Source organism: Lampetra fluviatilis, chromosome 29 (genome assembly GCF_964198595.1).
Source record: "Lampetra fluviatilis chromosome 29, kcLamFluv1.1, whole genome shotgun sequence".
Taxonomy (NCBI): domain Eukaryota; kingdom Metazoa; phylum Chordata; class Hyperoartia; order Petromyzontiformes; family Petromyzontidae; genus Lampetra; species Lampetra fluviatilis.
In genome coordinates, this window is record NC_136303.1 from 3545463 (window position 1) to 3568656 (window position 23194).

At 51.3% G+C, this 23194-nt stretch overlaps 1 protein-coding gene across 2 annotated transcripts in view; it reads right to left on the minus strand.

The window, feature by feature from the left end:
* LOC144942958 (opioid-binding protein/cell adhesion molecule homolog) overlaps positions 1–23194 on the minus strand; it is a 250768-nt gene that overhangs the window by 85678 nt on the left and 141896 nt on the right. For both annotated transcript variants that reach the window (XM_078870022.1, XM_078870021.1), the window contains exon 3: positions 15849–16081. In XM_078870022.1, the coding sequence (XP_078726148.1) occupies positions 15849–16081 (233 nt within the window). The remainder of the gene's footprint in view (positions 1–15848; positions 16082–23194) is intronic.

The following is a 23194-nucleotide window of genomic DNA, read 5'->3' on the forward strand; positions in this document are numbered from 1 at the left end:
ACGAGCCTCCTCCACAGAGGCTGATCTTGACACCGCTGATACCAGTCATCGGCAAGTCCACTCAGCTCCACATCCTCCTATTGTACTACATCACTCCATCTCTTCTCTAGCCCGTGCCGCGCCCGTTTTGCCCCCTCGATTCGGCCGAACAAAAGCAGTTTAGGCATGCGGTGGCTGGGGGAGTCATCCCTTGACCGCACCCGGGCATCGATCAGCCTCCCATTGTATCTGTACCAGATGGAAATTCCTCCGTTACAGCTATTGAAGGCTTCACGAACTACGTGGTCGAAATAGATGTTAAATAATGTGGGAGCCAGAGGACGTCCCTGTCGCACTCCAATATGAACAGTGAATGGCTCCGACTCCCAGCCAAGTAGTTTTACCCGGGGCCCCTCACCATCAAGAAGGTCCTTAATGATCGTGAGCAGAGGGTCAGGGACTCCGAAAGCACGACAAACTACGTAGAGCCCAGGCCTACTGATGGTATCATAGGCATTGACCAGGTCAATAAAGCAGAGATGTAGGTCTTTTTGGAATTCCCTACACATCGGCTGTAGCAGACGGACAGAAAATATGGCATCTGTGCAGGACCGCCAATTCCTGAAACCGTATTGGGGCTCCGCCTCTCCTCAGCGTGCCTGGCAAGGTGATGTTGAATAATCCTTTCCAGGACCTTTCCCGGCACACTGAGGAGTGAGATGCCCTTGTAGTTGTTACAGTCTGTGCGGTCCCCCTTCTTAAAGAGGGGGACCACCAGGACATCCTTCCAGTCCTGCGGAACCCGTCCAGTGGTCCAGACTGTTGTTATGATGTCATGTAGGGCAGTCTGTGCACAAACGCCACCTTCCCTCAGAATTTTTCTTGGGAGATCATCTTTGCCCGGTGCCTTTCCTGTTCTCAGACTTTGAATCGCCTTCAGCGCTTCATCAACAGATGGCACCTCAGCCAGCCACTCACAGGGGGTGACTTCTTATTCCAATATTTGAGACACCGCAGCCTCAGCAGTGTCATCCCCACTTTGTACCACGATGTTATCCAGGCTGAGTGATTTCCCCTCCCCCAGGACCTCACAGAAATGTCCAGCAAATCTGCAAACCTGTTCCTGGGGCTCGGAGATTGGATCACCGTTCTTTCCCCTAATGAGGGTAATAGGTGTGGCGCTGCAGGTTACTTTTTTGATGGAGTTAAATAACGATTTGTGATCGCAGGCCATTGACGCAGACTCTATATCCTCATCAACCCGCGACCACCACCAATGCTTGCAGCGCCTCACGGCTCTCCGAACCTCCGAGTGAAGGCTGCGGTAAGCCTCCTCATTTTCTGACATTGGATTCTGTAGACGATGAGAGTGGGCCTGTCTCTTTTTCTCAGCCAGCCTGAACACCTCCTTTGTCAACCAGGGTCTCTGGGGAGGTCTGGACCGTGTACCCAAACCAGCCATTGCAGCTGCATGAGCCACAGTCCTAAACCTCACCCATTTCCCCTTGACATCTGGAGGAGTGGGGGACGATGCCAACCCCAGCCGCAAGCGATGATGAAATTCTCGCTTGCAATTTTCATCAGCTAGTTGAGACTTGGCCACTTTGGGTTTGAATGGGGTCCTGGGTGTACACCCACCACCGGAGTGGAAGAATGGCAGGCGCATCTTACAGATGACTAGTCGATGGTCAGAGGGCAGATCAACTCCACGGTAGGTCCTGGTGTCAAGGACATGGGCCCGCATCCGCTGTTCCATCACTATGTAGTCCAGCAGATGTTCTAGCTTTGACACGGCATGCATCCTTGATGTTGTGTGGATGCGCGGATGCCGGAACAGCGTGTTTGTAATTACAAGCCCATGGGCTGCACAAAAATCTAGCAGCCTTATACCGTTGTTATTGAACTGGGAAGGCGAGCCCAAAGTAGCCTGGGGCTTGCCGTTTCCCACCTCACCGCCACGCTCCCACGCCCCCTTAATTAATTTGTTCAGAAGAAGAGCCACTCCCTGTTGTTTGGCAGTCTCCTGCCACCATGAGTAGTGGACAGTACTTCACTCATGGTGGCAGGAGCCAGAGCCAGTCCACCGGAACTCCTGAATACCACAGAGATCCAGGCGGTACTGGTCCAGCTCCCGACAGAGGAGTGGCAGCCTCTCCTCCGCAGTGAGCATTCGGACATTCCACGTGGCCACCCATAGTGGTTTTTTGTTGTTTCTGGAGGAGCCCTGAGGGTAAAGATTCAGTCTCCTGGCTCCACCAAATGGGGTTTGGCCAGGAGACGTCATAGACGCCATTCCCCCCGGGGCCTCCGGCACCAGCTTAATTAGATATTTTAGACGTGGTTTAGTGGTAATTAATTGAAGGTGGAGGGGTTACCAGCCCCTCGCACCCGTCCAGAGCCCCTATTTGGGCGCTGTGGTGGTTACAAATGCAATGAGGGGAATGGCAAAGCTAAATTGGCCCTCCCCCCCCCCCCAATGGCACTGCTCACCACAGCGTTGCCGTCCGACACCAACGAGGAGGTAGGGGGTTGTTTTTGCCGGACTCTCACACACACTCACCTACACACTCACCTACACACTCACACACTCACATACACACTCACCTACACACACTCACCTACACACTCACACACTCACACACACACTCACCTACACACTCACCTACACACTCACACACACACTCACATACACACACTCACACACACACACTCACACACACTCACATACACACTCACATACACACTCACACACTCACACACACACTCACATACACACTCACCTACACACTCACCTACACACTCACACACACACTCACACACTCACACACACACTCACACACACACTCACACACACACTCACCTACACACTCACCTACACACTCACATACACACTCACCTACACACTCACACACACACTCACACACTCACACACACACTCACATACACACTCACCTACACACTCACACTCACATACACACTCACCTACACACTCACCTACACACTCACACACTCACACACACACTCACATACACACTCACACACACACTCACACACACACTCACACACTCACATACACACTCACACACTCACTCACACACACACTCACACACTCACACACACACTCACATACACACTCACCTACACACTCACACACACACTCTCACACACACTCACACTCTCACACACACTCACATACACACTCACCTACACACTCACACACACACTCACACACTCACACACACACTCACCTACACACTCACCTACACACTCACACACTCACACACACACTCACATACACACTCACACACACACTCACAGACTCTCACACACACTCACATACACACTCACACACTCACACACACACTCACACACTCACCTACACACTCACACACACACTCACACACTCACCTACACACTCACATACACACTCACACACACACTCACACACTCACACACACACTCACATACACACTCACCTACACACTCACACACTCACATACACACACTCACACACTCTCACACACTCACATACACACTCTCACACACACACTCACACACACACACACACTCACCTACACACTCACACACACACTCACCTACACACTCACACACACACTCACACACACACTCACACACACACTCTCACACACTCTCACACACACTCTCACACACACACTCACACACACACTCACACACACACTCACCTACACACTCACACACACACTCACACACACACTCACACACTCACCTACACACGCTCACACACACTCACATACACACTCACCTACACACTCACACACACACTCACACACTCACCTACACACTCACACACACACTCACCTACACACTCACACACACACTCACACACTCACATACACACTCACATACACACTCACCTACACACACACACTCACACACTCACATACACACTCACCTACACACTCACACACACACTCACACACTCACATACACACTCACACACACACTCACCTACACACTCACACACACACTCACACACTCACCTACACACTCTCACACACACTCACATACACACTCACCTACACACACACACTCACACACTCACCTACACACTCACACACACACACTCACCTACACACTCACACACACACTCACACACTCACATACACACTCACATACACACTCACACACTCACACACACACTCACATACACACTCACATACACACTCACACACTCACACACACACTCACCTACACACTCACACACTCACTCACACACTCACATACACACTCACATACACACTCACCTACACACTCACACACTCTCACACACACTCACATACACACTCACCTACACACTCACACACACACTCACACACTCACATACACACTCACATACACACTCACCTACACACTCACATACACACTCACACACTCACATACACTCTCACACACACTCACATACACACACTCACACACTCTCACACTCACATACACATACACACTCACACACTCACCTACACACTCACACACTCACCTACACACACTCACACACTCACATACACACACTCACACACACACACACTCACACACACACACACTCACACACACACACACTCACACACACACTCACACACACACTCACACTCACACACACTCACACAACAACAACAACCGCCATTCGCCACTAAGTGGCGGTGACGTCACCACGACGCTTGTGCCAGGCCATGTGCACCTTGAGGCCACGTGAAGTGTCGAACGCCCGCTGGCAGGAGGTCACGGGGCAGACCCAGGTGCCACGGGTCGACTGACCGAGATGACCGAGATGACTGGCTGATGCACCACCTGTGCCCCCTACTGTGCCAACTTGCTGTGCTTTAGCCACCCGGCGCTCCGCTCGTTGTTGTGAGCGTCGCTCCTCCGCCCTCCGTTGTTGTTGGAGGGCGACTGCCTCCAACTGCCCAGTAGCGTCCTTCACGAGCCTCCTCCACTGAGGCCGATCTTGACACCGCTGGTACCAGTCATCGGCAAGTCCACTCAGCTCCACGTCCTCCTGTACCACATCACTCCATCTCTTCTCTAGCCCGTGCCGCGCCCGTTTAGCCCCCTCGATCCGGCCGAACAAAAGCTGTTTAGGCATGCGGTGGCTGGGCATGCGGGCTACATGACCCAGCCAACGCAGCCTTGCCTGCCGGAGGAGCTCACTGATGGGACTTTGCCCAGATCTTTCAAGGACTTGTGAGCTCCTCACACAATCCAGCCTGGTCAAACCCAGGATGGATCGTAGGCAGGCCAGCCTAAATGTTTCCAACCGGCGAAGATGCTCCACTAGGGGGGTCCACGTTTCGCAAGCGTAGAGAAGGGAGGGAATGACCGTGGCCGAGAAGACCTGAAGCTTCGTGCGGAGCGACAGACCAGGTAGCTTCCACACAGCGTTACGCAACCGATGAAAAGATATTGCCGCTCGACTGATTCGGAGTGAGACCTCTGCTGATAAACTGGAGCTGGTCATGAGCACACTGCCCAGGTATGGGAAACTCTCTACTCTCTCCACAACTGCCCCATCACCGATTGGGAGTTGTGGGGGCGGAGTGCCCGATGGTACAAAATACCCAGGCAGGTGCTTAGTTTTGGTGGGGCTGATGGTAAGGCCCCACCTCTTAGTGGCACACTCCAGCCTCAGCAGCAGCGTCTCCAACTCCTCTTCTGAATGAGCAGCTATTACCAAATCATCGGCATACATAACGTGGTTGACCAATAGGGAGCCATCCCTTGATCGCACCCGGGCGTCGATCAGCCTCCCATTATATCTGTACCAAATGGTAATTCCCCCGGTACAGCTATTGAAGGCTTCACGAACTACGCAGTCGAAATAGATGTTAAATAATGTGGGAGCCAGAGGACATCCCTGTCGCACCCCAAGGTGTACAGGGAAAGGCTCCGACTCCCGGCCACGTAGTTTTACCCGGGCCCGCTCACCATCATGAAGGTCCTTAATGATCGTGAGCAGAGGGTCAGGGACTCCGAAAGCACGAAGAACAACCCAGAGCCCAGTCCTACTGATGGTATCATAGGCCTTGACCAGGTCAATAAAGCAGAGATGTAGGTCTTTTTGGAATTCCCTACACCTCTGCTGTAGCAGACGGACAGAAAATATGGCATCTGTGCAGGACCGCCCTTTCCACACACACACTCACACACACACTCACATACACACACTCACACACACACTCACACACACACTCACACACACTCACACACTCACACACACTCACACACTCACATACACACTCACACACTCACCTACACACTCACACACTCACCTACACACTCACACACACTCACACACACTCACACACACTCACACACACACTCACACACTCACATACACATACACACTCACCCACACTCTCAAACACACTCACCCACAATCTCAAACACACTCACCCACACTCTCACACACTCACACACACTCACACACTCACATACACACTCACACACACACTCACACACTCACATACACACTCACCCACACTCTCACACACACACTCTCACACACTCACCCACACTCTCACACACATTCTCACACACACAGCCCCTGCACAGAAGACAGATTAGTTCAGCAGCAGCAACAACAACAATAAAAACAACAATAACAACAACAACAACACATTTCACTCGCCGCTCTCGTCACCCAATTAAAGGCAGCCACTTATCGCTGATTTGCATATTCGATGCACGCCTAAAGCAGGAGCGGTAATTTGGATGGTGGTGGGGGGAGGGGGAGGAAAATCCGCACTTGCGAATGTCGCGGATGATCGATTGCTTTTCTGTATCAGCCAAAAAAAAAACTTCAGGGCCACGTAAATCAACCGCGCAGACTAAACAACAACAAAACCACCCTCACACTGGGGGGGAGGGGATGTCCTCACGCAGCGCATGAACGCTCCACAGCTCAGCTACGAAGCTCGTCTTTCACAGGCGTCCAGAGGGTGGTTCACGGGTGCTCGGCGCAGGTTCGGAGCGTGCATTCATTGACTGTGTGCTTTCACATCTGCAGGAAGTGATCGCGTCTTTATCCTCCAAACGAGCTCCCTGAGATCTTTGGATCGACCTCTCTGCTAAGTAGTCAGAGGTCAATGCTCATTGCCTGCCTGCAGGGGTGACCGGGCTTTTGTATTTAAGGCCCTCTTGAAAACGTATCCCTTTAAACCGCCAGTTGTGGCTGTTTACCCTGGTTCTAAGCGAGTGTGTGAGTTGGTGAGTGGGTCGGTGAGCGGGAGAGTGAGTGGGTGGGTGAGCGAGTAGGCGAGTGAGTACGCGAGCGAGTCGGTGGGTGAGTGGGTGAGTGAGTAGCTGAGTGGGCGAGAGAGTGGGCGTGTGAGTGGATACGTGAGTGGGTGAGTGGGTAAACTGGCCTTTAACCCGCCCCGCCATCTAGTCTAGATCTGGCTATTTACCCTGCAGGTTATCTTGATTTTCTACTCTACATAGACGGGGGGGGGGGGCACGTGGAGTGCTGGAGGAGGGGGCATGGGGGGCACATGGTGGGGGGGGGGGCAAGGTTTGTGGGCCACGACAACTTCCGTACAGATGATCCAATATAAGCCAAAATAATCCTTAGAAAACCCAGCACCAGCGCGAATGGATAGGGCTATCTTGCAAATACGCAAACGCGTTTTGTCCCGAGAAAACCCCCACAACGAAGTGCTGAAGATTAAGGCGCGTTGGCTAAAGCGTTTGCGTGAGCCATGCGTTTTTTCATTTTCTTCCCCGGTTGGTACCGTGTTGCGGTCCCGTGGAGTAGACTCGATCAGACACGTTCGTCAAATTTCTCTCGAGAAGGATTGGTGTGTCGTGGGCACCTCCTCCACCCGACACACGCAATGAGTACGTCGTGCTCGGGCAAGTGCGGCTAGCCGCCGGCTACTCTCGCCGCGAAAGCCACGTGGCGTGATAGGCTTTGCTTCGTTCGGGGGGGGTTTAATCAGCTCTGGGGACCCCAAAATGCGGGGCATTAATTTGAATTTGGGGGGGGGGGGGAGAGATGCGGCGGTGGGGAGCCGCTTAATGAATTCTGCCTTTCAACATTTGCATCTGGTTTGTTGTAGCAGACGGTTAAAAATATGTTGCGTCTTGAAGAGATGAATCGTGTCTCTGGGACAAAAAATATGAAGAGGCTTTAGCCTTTACGGCTATAAAACAGGAGGTGCTCAGACGTTCAAACACCAAATGGATACCCTTTCGCGAGGAATCAAGTCTGCGCGTTGACTACGCAGGCGCATTTGTGGTAAAAAGCACGTCAACAGGCGTAAAATGTTATTTGGCGTTTGAAAATCGTCTCGGTTGGGAGCCCAGGCTATTTGGCACCAATGCGAATCGGCCGCGCATCTTCAGAACGTAACGTGGACCGGGGGAACCCATTGAGCCATATCGCTCGTCTTTCAGAAGCACGTGTCTTCAAATGTGAACGGAAAAAACCGGAGAACCCGGAGAGAAAAAAGTCCACGCTGACCACGGGGAGAGAGAGACAGGCAAACTCCAAATACACAGCAGCGGGCATCGTCAGGGCCGGGATCGAACCCACGACCTCCTGTACACCAGGCGAGGTAGTTAACATCTCCTAGCCACCGTGATGATGATGAGAGAGAGGAAGTGAGAGGCAAACTTCAAATACGCAGCAGGCGTCACGGTGGGGGTGGAGGTGGAAGAAGTGGAGTGAGGTGGGAGGGGTGAAGGGAGGGAGACTTGTAGCGAGTAACGTAGACTAGGGGAGGGGGGGGCACACAGATAAGACCCCCCCCCTCCACCCCCGCCTGCCCCTCCTCCCTCGGGGGTCTCATCTCGGGTGCGCTAATTAGCTGGGGGGGGGGGGGGATATAACCTCGCCCCCCCCGAGGGGGCTGTGTGAGTGTGGTGTTTAATTTGTGCGGGGAAAACTCGCATCGGTCGCGAGTCGCTCAGAGGTGCATAATAAGGGCAAAGGGGTTTTAACAATTAGGCTTTAGGGGCGGCAGCGATTCTCCTGTGTCGTTTGTATTGTTCTGTCTCGTGTCTGTTGTTCTGTCTCGTTTCTGTTGTTCTGTCTCGTTTTTATTGTTCTGTCTCGTGTCTATTGTTCTGTCTCGTTTGTATTGTTCTGTCTCGTTTGTATTGTCTCGTTTCTATTGTTCTGTCTCGTTTGCATTGTTCTGTCTCGTTTGTATTGTTCTGTCTCGTTTGTATTGTCTGGTTTCTATTGTTCTGTCTCGTTTGCATTGTTCTGTCTCGTTTCTGTTGTTCTGTCTCGTTTGCATTGTTCTGTCTCGTTTCTGTTCTGTCTCGTTTCTATTGTCTGTCTCGTTTCGTTCCACGATGACAAAGCTTTGCACACAATTTGTTTCAACCAGAAAACCATCTATTTTCCACGCGGATGATTCTATGCTCATTTCGCGAGCGTGGGGATCGAATTGAATCGAATTGAATCGCTTTGAATGGCTCCAGGCCGAACGACGACCATCATCGGCGAAGGGTTTGAGCATCGGAGAGCGGCAGCGATCGTAACGACAACATCGACGCGGCATCTCAACATCGCACTGCCGTGAACGATCTCGAACACAGCGGTCATGCGAGCAGATTAGTATTGATTACGACAATTGCATTACGCGTGTCAATGACGCTGCTACGAATAACGCAGCGATCATGAATATTAATGGGTAAATATAACTTACCTCCAAGAGATGGGGAAGAGATTTGTGTGAAGGGTCGGGGTGGGGTTAGGGCGGTGCGGTGGTGTGTGTGAGAGTGTGTGTGTGTGTGAGTGTGTGTGAGTGTGTGTGTGAGTGTGGGTGAGTGTGTTTGAGAGTGTGGGTGAGTGTGTGTGTGTGAGAGTGTGTGAGAGTGTGTGAGAGTGTGTGTGAGTGTGTGAGAGTGTGTGAGAGTGTGTGTGAGTGTGTGCGTGTTTGAGTGTGAGTGTGTGTGTGAGTGTGTGTGAGAGTGTGTGGCTGTGTGTGAGAGTGTGTGCGAGTGCGTGTGAGAGGGTGTGTGTGTGTGAGTGTGTGTGGCTGTGTGTGTGTGAGAGTGTGTGAGTGTGTGTGGTGCGGTGTGTAAACATCGTCACTCGGGAGACAAAGGCGGTCGGGCGGGGTGCTGGTCACCCAACCCCTCGTGTGCCGTGCCGTCCTTCACCGTCACTCGCTAACAGCACTTGCCCCAACAGCCTGATAAAGGCTATCCGGGGGATCTTTGTCTTTGTGACTATCCGAGTGTAGAGCACCATCATTCAGCCTCGCTTGGTTGGCTGCTACTGCTGCTGTTGTTGCTGCTGCTGCTACACATAACTCATCTATAATACATGACTTTAAATATTTATTGTCTGGTCGGGGAAAATAACCTCACAGTTTCCAATTACTGACAGTTTAACGGACCGGCCCATACCTCCACGGCTCGAGTGGAGCGCTGATCAAAGTTTAGATTACATTTTCTTTTTATCGTTTGTCGTTGTGTGTGCCAAAATCTCGAGTTCATAGTTGTTTTGCTATCCTTTTGTTGTTGTTGTAATTATTGTCTCAACGGCGTGGCGTTATGTTTTTATTTTATTTTGCAAACAAGGTTAAATTGTGGACGTGATTTATGTGAGCGGAGGAGGGGCACGTGTTCGACACGCGTGTTATAGTGGCGGCTAGGGGAGTCTGGGGTGTCTGTGTGTGTGCGTGGGGTGTGCGTGTGTGTGCGTGGGGTGTGCGTGTGTGTGCGTGGGGTGTGCGCGTGTGTGCGGCTGTGTATACGTGGGGAGCGGTGGGTGTAGCGGTTAGCGCGCTGGGATATGAACTCGGCAACCTGACTTCGATTCCTGCTAACGGCCAATACCGGTGACGATTATCTGAGCCGGTCCTGGGCCTCCCCTAGGTCGACTCAGCCTCAAATGAGTACCTGGTGCGGTGTTTAAATATTGCCACTGGGGAGAGAAAGGCGGTCGGGCGTGGTGCTGGCCACCCACCCCCTCGTGTGCCGTACCTGCTTTCATAGATTACTGCACGCTAACAGCACTTATAATTCAAAAGTCTGTTCATGCGATAGGGGGTTATCTTTATGCTGTGTTTATATGTATATGAGTGGTGTACATATGTATGCATGCATGTATATGTATGCATGTATCTGTAAGTATCTGTATGTATCTGTATGTATCTATATGCACGTGTGTGTGTGTGTATATCTGCATATGTGTGTATGTGTGAATGTTGTGTTGCCAAGACAGGCGTTTGGATGCGTGGGTGAGGGTGGTGAGTGTGGTGAGTGTGGAGGGTGAGGGTTCTGTGTGTGTGTGTGGGGGGGGGGGGGTAGTAGGGGGGGGGGGGGTTGGGAGGAGGGGGGGGGGGGTGCGTGGTGGGGGGGGGGGTAGAGGTTCGACCAATCTCGGGTGCCCGATGCTAGTACACAAGGCATGGTGGGAATCAACACATGCCTGCGAAGATGCATTCTCAATCTCCGATTCATACCCCTCCCGCTAAATTGGCCCGCTAATTATTGGCAGTGCTCGGTTAACACACGACCCACCCCCTCCCCTTCCTCCTCCCTGCTGACCCACTTAATCTGACCACACACACTCCTGTCCAATACATAAAAAAGCAGAACGAGTAAGTGTAGAAGCAGGCAGCTCTTGTGTTGTAGCCGTGCGTGTGCGCCACCAGGACTGCCCCACGTTCATTTGAATGCTTCGTTGATGATAACAACAACGATGATGATGATGATGACAATCTCAATCATAATCATCATCAGCAGCAGCATATATTTATACCTGTCAACGCCTTACCATTGCCCTAACTTATTACGGACCAATTCAGACCTCATGGGTCATCCCGTGCGCCTTATACATCTCAACGCGCATCCTACAAAGTCCCATCACAAGGGTGAAACACAAACGCAGGGACAAACTTTTTTGTAATTTCCCCACTATTGAAACGGCCGTACGCCGTAATGGACCTGAAAACTCAATTACAAGATGTACACTTGTTCTTTTTGTTGCCATCGTTACAGTTAATACAAAGCGAGCCGTCACGACGCGCTCGTTCTTGTTGATCTTGTTGTCTTGTGCTGATTTCTGTTCGGTGACTTTCTGCTCCGATATTGTTTTTTTTTACACCGCTTGTTGTTATTTCGGCATTACCCAAGGGGTTTAGTCAGCAAACCCCTTGGGAACGAGGACTACATAACCCCGGGGGGTTCTCTTACAATCGTCGCCGCTTGTTAAACAACGCAAGTGCGTTATCCCTTGCCACGATTTCAATGCGCACGATAGTCAAGTGTTGCGCGCGACAATCGAGAAGCAAGAGGCTGGGCCCCCACAGGGAAATCGGTGTCTGAAGTTTTTTCATTTTCCCCCCCGTGACTCCAATCGGAGGCAGCTGTACGCGTGAACACCGCCGATGTTCACGCTACAACGCGTGTTCTCTTGGTGTTCACGCTACAACGTGTGTTCTCTTGGTGTTCATGCTACAACGCGTGTTCTCTTGGTGTTCATGCTACAACGCGTGTTCTCGTGGTGTTCACGCTACAACGCGTGTTCTCGTGGTGTTCACACTACAACGTGTGTTCTCTTGGTGTTCATGCTACAACGCATGTTCTCTTGGTGTTCACGCTACAACGCGTGTTCTCTTGGTGTTCACACTACAACGCGTGTTCTCGTGGTGTTCACGCTACAACACGTGTTCTCTTGGTGTTCACGCTACAACGCGTGTTCTCTTGGTGTTCATGCTACAACGCGTGTTCTCGTGGTGTTCACGCTACAACACGTGTTCTCTTGGTGTTCACACTACAACGTGTGTTCTCTTGGTGTTCATGCTACAACGCGTGTTCTCGTGGTGTTCACACTGCAACGCGTGTTCTTGTGGTGTTCACACTGCAACGCGTGTTCTCTTGGTGTTCACGCTACAACGCGTGTTCTCGTGGTGTTCACACTACAACGCGTGTTCTCGTGGTGTTCACGCTACAACACGTGTTCTCTTGGTGTTCACACTACAACGCGTGTTCTCGTGGTGTTCACACTACAACGCGTGTTCTCGTGGTGTTCACGCTACAACACGTGTTCTCTTGGTGTTCACACTGCAACGCGTGTTCTTGTGGTGTTCACACTGCAACGCGTGTTCTCTTGGTGTTCACGCTACAACGCGTGTTCTCGTGGTGTTCACACTACAACGCGTGTTCTCGTGGTGTTCACACTACAACGCGTGTTCTCTTGGTGTTCACGCTACAACGCGTGTTCTCGTGGTGTTCACACTACAACGCGTGTTCTCGTGGTGTTCACACTACAACACGTGTTCTCTTGGTGTTCACGCTACAACACGTGTTCTCTTGGTGTTCACACTACAACACATGTTTTCGTGGTGTTCACACTACAACGCGTGTTCTCTTTGTGTTCACACTACAACACGTGTTCTCTTTGTGTTCACACTACAACACGTGTTCTCTTGGTGTTCACACTACAACGCTTGGTCTCTTGGTGTTCACGCTACAACACGTGTTCTCGTGGTGTTCACACTACAACACGTGTTCTCTTGGTGTTCACGCTACAACACGTGTTCTCGTGGTGTTCACACTACAACACGTGTTCTCTTGGTGTTCACACTACAACACGTGTTCTCTTGGTGTTCACACTACAACACGTGTTCTCTTGGTGTTCACACTACAACGCGTGTTCTCGTGGTGTTTACACTACAACGCGTGTTCTCTTGGTGTTCACGCTACAACGCGTGTTCTCTTGGTGTTCACGCTACAACGCGTGTTCTCTTGGTGTTCACACTACAACACGTGTTCTCGTGGTGTTCACACTACAACGCGTGTTCTCTTGGTGTTCACGCTACAACGCGTGTTCTCTTGGTGTTCACGCTACAACGCGTGTTCTCTTGGTGTTCACACTACAACACGTGTTCTCTTGGTGTTCACACTACAACACGTGTTTTCTTGGTGTTCACACTACAACGCGTGTTCTCATCGATGTGGTTCTTTCCACTCGGTAACGCTTTTCGCACAAACGCAGAATGCGGAATACGCCCCCCGTTATAACACCTAACGTGCTACATTGTAACGTGGAACGCGCTCCGTTATAACACGGAACGCGTCCCCCGTTATAACGTAGTTTCTGAGCGGTCTACGACAAACTTCCTTCTTGAGCTGCGCGGCTGAGCGGAGTGGTAGAGTCCTTGGAAGGATACAGCAACGCACTGGATGCGTGCACTCAGTTACTGTTTCCGTCATCTCCCTGTGCGTGTGCGTAGTGGTACATCATATCGCGCGCACACTTTACCGCTGCTACATTATTTACGGGGAAATCGTTCTCGCTTCGTGCTTTTTCCACTTAACTTCAGGGTGGCACACGTTTCTTCTGTGGGAACCGATCATCTTGAAGACATTTACATCGGAACAGGCTGAAATTCGAGTGACTCCATCGCTCAGATGTCGTAATGGCGGGCTCGCTTTGAATCGTCACTTCAAAGTTGTTGTTTTTTTAAATATTTTCTTCTCATCACCGAAGCTTCAAACTCGCGTGGGGCCAACCCCGGAGCAAAGCAGCCTAACCACGTGTCTACGAGCCAAGATGCTGCCGTGCGTTTTTCACATGAAATTTTTCCGTTAACTTAACCGTCATCCCTAAAGAGAACCCTCCCCTTGCGGTAACCATTTGGGGGCTACTTTTTAACTGCGCTATCTCCGCTCCACGGTTAATCAGCCCATGTGTGTGGTCAAGCAAACTATTGCTACTCAAGCTGCCAACTACTCTTTGTTTAGCCTACACCTTAGCCAATAAACCCCGGATAGGGACGATCCAAAAACCACTTTTTTTTTGTTTTTTTGGGGGGGGGGGTCCCAAAAAAAAAACGTCAAAATAAAAAACGTGACCACATTCTCGGGGTTGTTTAGTTCTCTACTGCCTCTCAGTTCTTTTTTGAGTTTTCGTTTCGGAGACGACGCAAATTTTCCATGAATGCACCTTACCCAGGCATGTGAGCCCATTGAAAAGAAGGAAGAAGAAATAAATAAAGCAACAATTATCCCTGCCAATTCGAGTTTGACGTTTTGTTCGAGCACTAACACGGCGGGTGGTGTCATCACGACTCGATGGGACGTTCCACCAACGACAACACCCAAAAGGAATGGGAATGGACTCCACGATTCGTGTGGTCAGCGGAGAGGCGCTTTCCAACAATGTTTGGCAGGAAATTTAAATCGCCCCCCTCCACCCCCTGGTCACTCTAAAGTATTTATTTTAACAAGTACAAAAGGATTTAAAAAACAAATTGGAGAAAATAAAAAAATAGAGAGAGAGGGAGGCTGAGAGAGAGAGAAGCTGAGAGAAAGACTTTTGACTTTTAAACAACTTTTATTGCCGCCAGCAGCAACAACACTGAAGGCGATTTCGATATGAAATACACAAAGTCGCCAGCAAACAAATGAAAATAAACGCTACAGAGCGATAGAGAGAGAGGCTGAGAGAGAGGCTGAGAGATAGAGAAAGAGAGGCTGAGAGATAGAGTGAGGGAGGCTGAAAGTGAGAGATAGAGACTGAGAGAGAGGCTGAGAGAGAGAGCGAGTGAGAGTGAGAGAGATGATGAACGATGCTCAGGCGCTATTGACCGTCTTCTGGCAAATTTTGGCGGAAATTGCCCGTGCACCGACACACGAATCAGGCCCCTAACGCCTCTCACTTGGACAAAAAAAAAAACCCCACCCATCCTACACCATAATTGTCGTAATATTTCCCCAAATTTATTTTTGTGTGGACAAGGGTGGGGGTTAAATAGACCGTCAACACCTAAATAAAAAATTATTATTTTCGAGAAAAAAATTTAAATTCACAAATTGACAGGACATTGATTGATTTGATTGATAAAGCCCAGACCGGGTTGAGAGCATACCTTGTACTATCACATGCACCTGAGATGTCTTAGGGTGGTTTTGGGTCTGAATAGAGCACGTGTAAGGGCCCTCGTCGTGCGCCGTCACGCCGGCGATGCGCACGCTGTACTCGCTGGGCGTGTGCGACGCCAGCGACACGCGGCGGTCCAGCGTCCAGCGGTCCCCGCCCGCGTACAGGATGCTCGAGCGGTTGAGCCAGGCGACGCGAGTCACGCGCCCGTCGATCTGACACCTGCGGGGCAGGGAGGGGGGGCAGGGGGAGAGTGGACAGAGATTGTGTGAGCACGAGGCCGGAGTAATGTTACGCCACGTGGGGTGGTCACTCGCACGGCGATGTGACACCTGCGGTAGAGCCAAGGGTAGCAATGTGAGTTCAAGGCTGGAGGAATGTCACGTGGGGTGGTCACTCGCACGGAGATCTGACACCGGCGGTAGAGCCAAGGGTAGCAATGTGAGTTCAAGGCTGGAGGAATGTCACGTGGGGTGGTCACCCGCCCATCGATCTGACACCTGCGGGGCAGGGAGGGGGAGATGCGGTGGGGCGGCGGGAGAGTGGACAGAGATTGTGTGAGCTCGAGGCCGGAGCAATGTTACGCCACGTGGGGTGGGCACTCGCACGGAGATCTGACACCGGCGGTAGAGCCAAGGGTAGCAATGTGAGTTCAAGGCTGAAGGAAGGTCATGTGGGGTGGTTAGATCTGCCCAGTCGATCTGACACCAGCCGTAGAGCCAAGTGTAGGAATGTGAGCTCAAGGCTGGATCAATGCACACATTTGGGGAAGGGAGGCGAGAGGGGGGGTTACGGATACACATTTACGGATAATGCACATAGCTAATTTGTGTGTGTGTGTGGGTGGGCAGCGGTAGTGTAGCGGTTAGAGTCACGAACAAGGCGACCCGAAATTCGATTCGCGCTCACGGCCACCAACACCGGTGACGATTATCTGAACCGGTTCCTGGGCCTCCCCTAGGTCGACTCAGCCTCCTCAAAGGAATACCTGGTGCAGCGTGTAAACATTATTATTTGTTTCTTTCGGTTAAGTCACGTCTAAAGATAAAATAATAAATTAAATTAAATAATAGAATACGACGTTTCGATTGCAACACAAGCAATCATCATCAGGTATAATGAAATAGCGACATAAAAACTAACCAGAAAACTATAGACAGACATATTAGCAGACAGATATCACCAAGATACATAGCGAGAGCAACACAGGTAACAGAGAGGGGTGATCGTCTCTGTGTGGTGGCCTTAAACATTGCCATTGGGGAGAAAAAAAGGCGGCCGGGTGTGGTGCTGGCCATCCACCCCTTCGTGTGCCGTGCCGGCCGTCATAGGTGCTCGCTGACAGCACTTGCCCCAAACGTTTGCTGAGGCTACACGGGGGATCTTTGTCTTTGGAGCGGTCGTGTAGCGGTTAGAGTCATGAACCCGGCGACCCGAATTCGATTCCCGCTGACGGCCAACACCGGTGACGATCCTGGGCCTCCTCTAGGTCGACTCAGCTGCAAATAAGTTACCTGGTGCGATGTGTAAAGATCGCCCCTCGGGAGACAAAGGCGGCCGGGCATGGTACTGGCCACCCACGCGTGCCATGCCAGCCTTGCCCCAACACTCTGTTGAAGGCTAGACGGGGGATCTTTGTTATTTATAAATGCGTCTTTGTATGTGTGTGTTCGTATGCTGTACGTGTTATGTAAGACTCTGTGTTATACGTGTGTATGTGTCTGTGTGTTATACAATGCGTGTCTGTGTTATATAAAACAAATAAACCCAGTATAGCCTCCACAGGCGTCTGGGGCAAGTGCTGTTAGCGATCACCTATGAATGCCGGCACGGCACACGAGGGGGTAGGTGGTCAGCACCACGCGCGGCCGCCTTTGTCTCCCCCAGTGGCGATGTTTTCACATCGCACGCAGTGAACACTCCCCACCGAACTCGCCCCGACTCTCTCCATCCCTCACTCCCGCACTCTCCCATCGCCTCTTCCCCTTGCTGCCCCCCCCCCCTTCGAACTCTCCATCCCCTCCTCCTTTTTGTTTACGATCAGTGGAAACAAGAAGATGCTCGGTGTAGTCGGCACTTTGCGACGTTCATCATTTCGTAATTTTTTTTGTTGTAAACTTAGCTTTATGTAAAACCCCCACCTCTCGCTCACTCTCTCGCTCACTCTCTCGGTCACTCTCTCTCTCTCCCCCCTCCCTCCCCCCGACTCCCCCCCCCCGCTCCCCGATCCTCAACCCTGCATTCGTCTGCGAATCGAAGTGGCCTTCGCTCTTCGATGAACGCCCCACGTCAGCCGCTATTGCCGTGTCGGCGCCACTCTCGTCTGTGCGAATGTTCATCGCATCGGTGATAACCCTGGGCACTCTCTCCCTCCCTCCCTCTCCCCCTCCCCCTCTCTTTCTCTCTCGCTCTCACACAAACGAGAGATTTATGCTCGGTCTCTTTAGCTCGCCGTCGGCTTTTAAACGCAATACGAAACGTGAACTCACTCACTCACTCATCGACCGTTTGCCACACCCACCCACACGCAGTCAGTGCCTTATGAAGCTAGTGCGGGGCCCGTAGCATGTCATGTTATAAAGGTGCCCTAAATAAAATAAAAAAGACGTAAATATTAAAACAGAGAAATGTTTTCACTTGCACAGTAAAGTAATTGTATTTTTTCATTTGCTATACAGCCAGATAATGCGACAAATCGATAGTAGTAGCTACTACATATGTAGCTACTTTTGCTACTAGGATCATCCGGCACTGCCCACACCGCAAAAAAATCCACCATCTCACACTCGCCCGCTCGATCGCCCGCCCGCCCGCTCACCCATTCACTCACTCCTCCTGCAAATTGGACTCATCTCTCGGTCTCTGGAGCTCCCGCTTGGCCTTGGCAGGAAAATCTCAAACGTGGTACTCGAACGGACTCGGTCACTCATCAACTCAACCATTTACCCACTCGCTCCCCATGCATCGTCCACATAGGACACAATACGCACAACAAAGACAAAGATCAACCCGTATAGCCTTAACGTACTTTTGGGGCAAGTGCTCTGAGCGACCACCTATGAAGGCCGGCACGGCACACGAGGGAGTGGGTGGCAAGCACCACGCCCGGCCGCCTTTGTCTCCCCAGTAGCGATGATTACACACCGAACCAGGCACTCATTTGATGCTGAGTGTATCTAGGAGAGGCCCAGTACCGGTTCAGATAATCGTCACCGGTGTTGGCCGTGAGCGGGAATCAAACTCGGGTCGCCAGGTTCATAGCGCAGCGCGCTAACCGCTACACCACCGCTCCAACCACACAGGACGAAGACAAAGCTCCCCCGTGTAGCCTTAACAAACTGTCGGGGCAAGTGCTGTTAGCGAGCACCCTATATGAAGGCCACGTACACACGAAGACAACACTACACGCGCCCCTTTGAGCACGCCACGGAGACATCATCGGTGGGGACAGACCCAGGCGGTCTATCAATGGTTGGGGGGGGGGGGTGTTGGGGTGATGAGGTCGGGGGGGGGGCTTGTGGGGGAGCGGTAGTGTAGCGGGTAGCGCGACGCGCCACGAACCCTGGGACCCCAGTTCGATTCCCGCTCGCGGCCAACGCCGGTGGCGATGATAGTCGTCAGTGGAGAGGCTGCCGGAGAGAAGGAGAGACATTAACACGTGGCCAATTGTATGAATGTGTAATCGCTTTTATTATATCTGAAGCGGTCCTGGGCCTCTCCTAGGTCGACTCAGCCTCGAATGAGTACCTGGTGCCATAGCAGTCAACCCATAGGGTTTTACCCCGTATTCTTGTACAGGGAAATTGAGTCAATACGGGCAAGAAATGTGTTGTTCTATTTGTTTGTGTTTCTCCCTCGCGATGGGACTTTGTAGGATGAACGTTGAGGTATGTAAGGGGCACGGGGTGACCAATAATGTCTGAATTGGTCTTCGTGTGCCGTTCCGGCCTTCATAGGTACTGCTCGCTTACAGCACTTGCCCCAACGGTCTGCTCCAGGCTGCACGGGGGATCTTTGCTTTTTTGGGGGGTGGTTGGGCAAGTGGTGCGAGATGGATTGGAAGGGAGCCGAGATCGGTTGAACACGTGGGTAGACTTTGCCGTCATCACCAAACGGGGACATCGCGACATACACACACTCACACGCGTGTTGTCAACTCACACACGTGTTCTAACTCACACACACGTGTTGTCAACTCACACATGTGTTGTAAACTCACACACACGTGTTGTCAACACACACACACGTGTTGTCAACTCACACATGTGTTGTAAACTCACACACACGTGTTGTCAACTCACACACACGTGTTGTCAACTCACACATGTGTGTTGTCAACTCACACACGTGTTGCCAACACACACACGTGTTGCCAACACACACACGTGTTGTCAACTCACACACGTGTTGTCAACTCACACACGTGTTGCCAACACACACACGTGTTGTCAACTCACACACGTGTTGCCAACACACACACGTGTTGTCAACTCACACACGTGTTGTCAACACACACACGTGTTGTCAACTCACACGCGTGTTGCCAACACACACACACGTGTTGTCAACACACACACGTGTTGTCAACTCACACACGTGTTGTCAACTCACACACGTGTTGCCAACACACACACGTGTTGTCAACTCACACACGTGTTGCCAACACACACACGTGTTGTCAACTCACACACGTGTTGCCAACACACACACGTGTTGTCAACTCACACACGTGTTGTCAACTCACACACGTGTTGCCAACACACACACACACGTGTTGTCAACTCACACGCGTGTTGTTAACACACACACGTGTTGTCAACTCACACACGTGTTGTCAACTCACACACGTGTTGCCAACACACACACACACGTGTTGTCAACTCACACGCGTGTTGTCAACTCACACACGTGTTGTCAACACACACACGTGTTGTCAACACACACACGTGTCGTCAACTCACACGCGTGTTGTCAACTCACACACACGTGTTGTCAACACACACACACGTGTTGTCAACACACACACGTGTTGTCAACTCACACACGTGTCGTCAACTCACACACGTGTTGTCAACTCACACACGTGTTGTCAACTCACACACACGTGTTGTCAACTCACACACACGTGTTGTCAACACACACACACGTGTTGTCAACACACACACGTGTTGTCAACTCACACACGTGTCGTCAACTCACACACGTGTTGTCAACTCACACACGTGTTGTCAACACACACACGTGTCGTCAACTCACACACGTGTTGTCAACTCACACGCGTGTTGTCAACTCACACACACGTGTTGTCAACACACACACACGTGTTGTCAACACACACACGTGTTGTCAGCCCACACACGTGTCGTCAACTCACACGCGTGTTGTCAACTCACACACACGTGTTGTCAACACACACACACGTGTTGTCAACACACACACGTGTTGTCAACACACACACGTGTTGTCAGCCCACACACGTGTCGTCAACACACACACGTGTTGTCAACTCACACGCGTGTTGTCAACTCACACACGTGTCGTCAACACACACACGTGTTGTCAACTCACACACGTGTTGTCAACTCACACACGTGTTGTCAACTCACACACACGTGTTGCCAACACACACACGTGTTGTCAACTCACACGCGTGTTGTCAACACACACACACGTGTTGTCAGCCCACACACGTGTTGTCAACTCACACACACGTGTCGTCAACTCACACGCGTGTTGTCAACTCACACGCGTGTTGTCAACACACACACACGTGTTGTCAGCCCACACACGTGTTGTCAACTCACACGCGTGTTGTCAACTCACACACGTGTTGTCAACTCACACACGTGTTGTCAACTCACACACACGTGTTGTCAACTCACACACGTGTGTTGTCAACTCACACACGTGTTGCCAACACACACACGTGTTCTAAACTCACACACGTGTCGTCAACTCACACACGCGTGTCGTCAACTCACACACACGTGTTGCCAACACACACACGTGTTGTCAACACACACACGTGTTGTCAACTCACACACACGTGTTGCCAACACACACACGTGTGTTGTCAACTCACACACGTGTTGTCAACACACACACACGTGTTGTCAACACACACACGTGTTGTCAACTCACACACACGTGTTGTCAACTCACACACACGTGTTGCCAACACACACACACACACACACGTGTTGTCAACACACACACGTGTTCTAAACTCACACACGTGTCGTCAACTCACACACGCGTGTCGTCAACTCACACACACGTGTTGCCAACACACACACGTGTTGTCAACACACACACACGTGTTGCCAACACACACACACGTGTTGTCAACACACACACGTGTTGTCAACACACACACACGTGTTGCCAACACACACACGTGTTGTCAACACACACACGTGTTGTCAACACACACACACGTGTTGTCAACACACACACGTGTTGTCAACACACACACACGTGTTGCCAACACACACACACGTGTTGTCAACACACACACGTGTTGTCAACTCACACGCGTGTTGTCAACACACACACGTGTTGTCAACTCACACACGTGTTGTCAACTCACACACGTGTTGTCAACTCACACACGTGTTGCCAACACACACACACACGTGTTGTCAACACACACACGTGTTGTCAACTCACACACGTGTTGTCAACTCACACACGTGTTGCCAACACACACACGTGTTGTCAACACACACACGTGTTGTCAACTCACACACGTGTTGCCAACACACACACGTGTTGTCAACACACACACGTGTTGTCAACTCACACACGTGTTGTCAACTCACACACGCGTGTTGCCAACACACACACGTGTTGTCAACACACACACGTGTTGTCAACTCACACACGTGTTGTCAACTCACACACGTGTTGTCAACTCACACACACGTGTTGTCAACTCACACACACGTGTTGTCAACACACACACGTGTTGTCAACACACACACGTGTTGTCAACACACACACGTGTTGTCAACAGTCGTGAGGTCTTCGCTCTCCAACGCACAGCCGCTGTGCTGAAGCAGTCACTAATTGGCACAACGCGTGCTAATTGGCTGTGTCGCGTAGGCGGTGGTGGTGCGTTAACGAAACACGTGTGGATATTTTTTAAAAAAACTTTTTGTGGGGGGCAAGATGAAGAGAGAGGGTGGAGTTGGGAGATGAAGAGAGAGAGAGAGAGACGGTTCTTTTGATTTTATGATTTTAATCGTAATTTATGTTATTGAGATGCGAATGACCTCTCCGCTTGTTCAACTACGATGTGGAATATTAAATATTGGGGGGGGGGGGGGGGGGCGG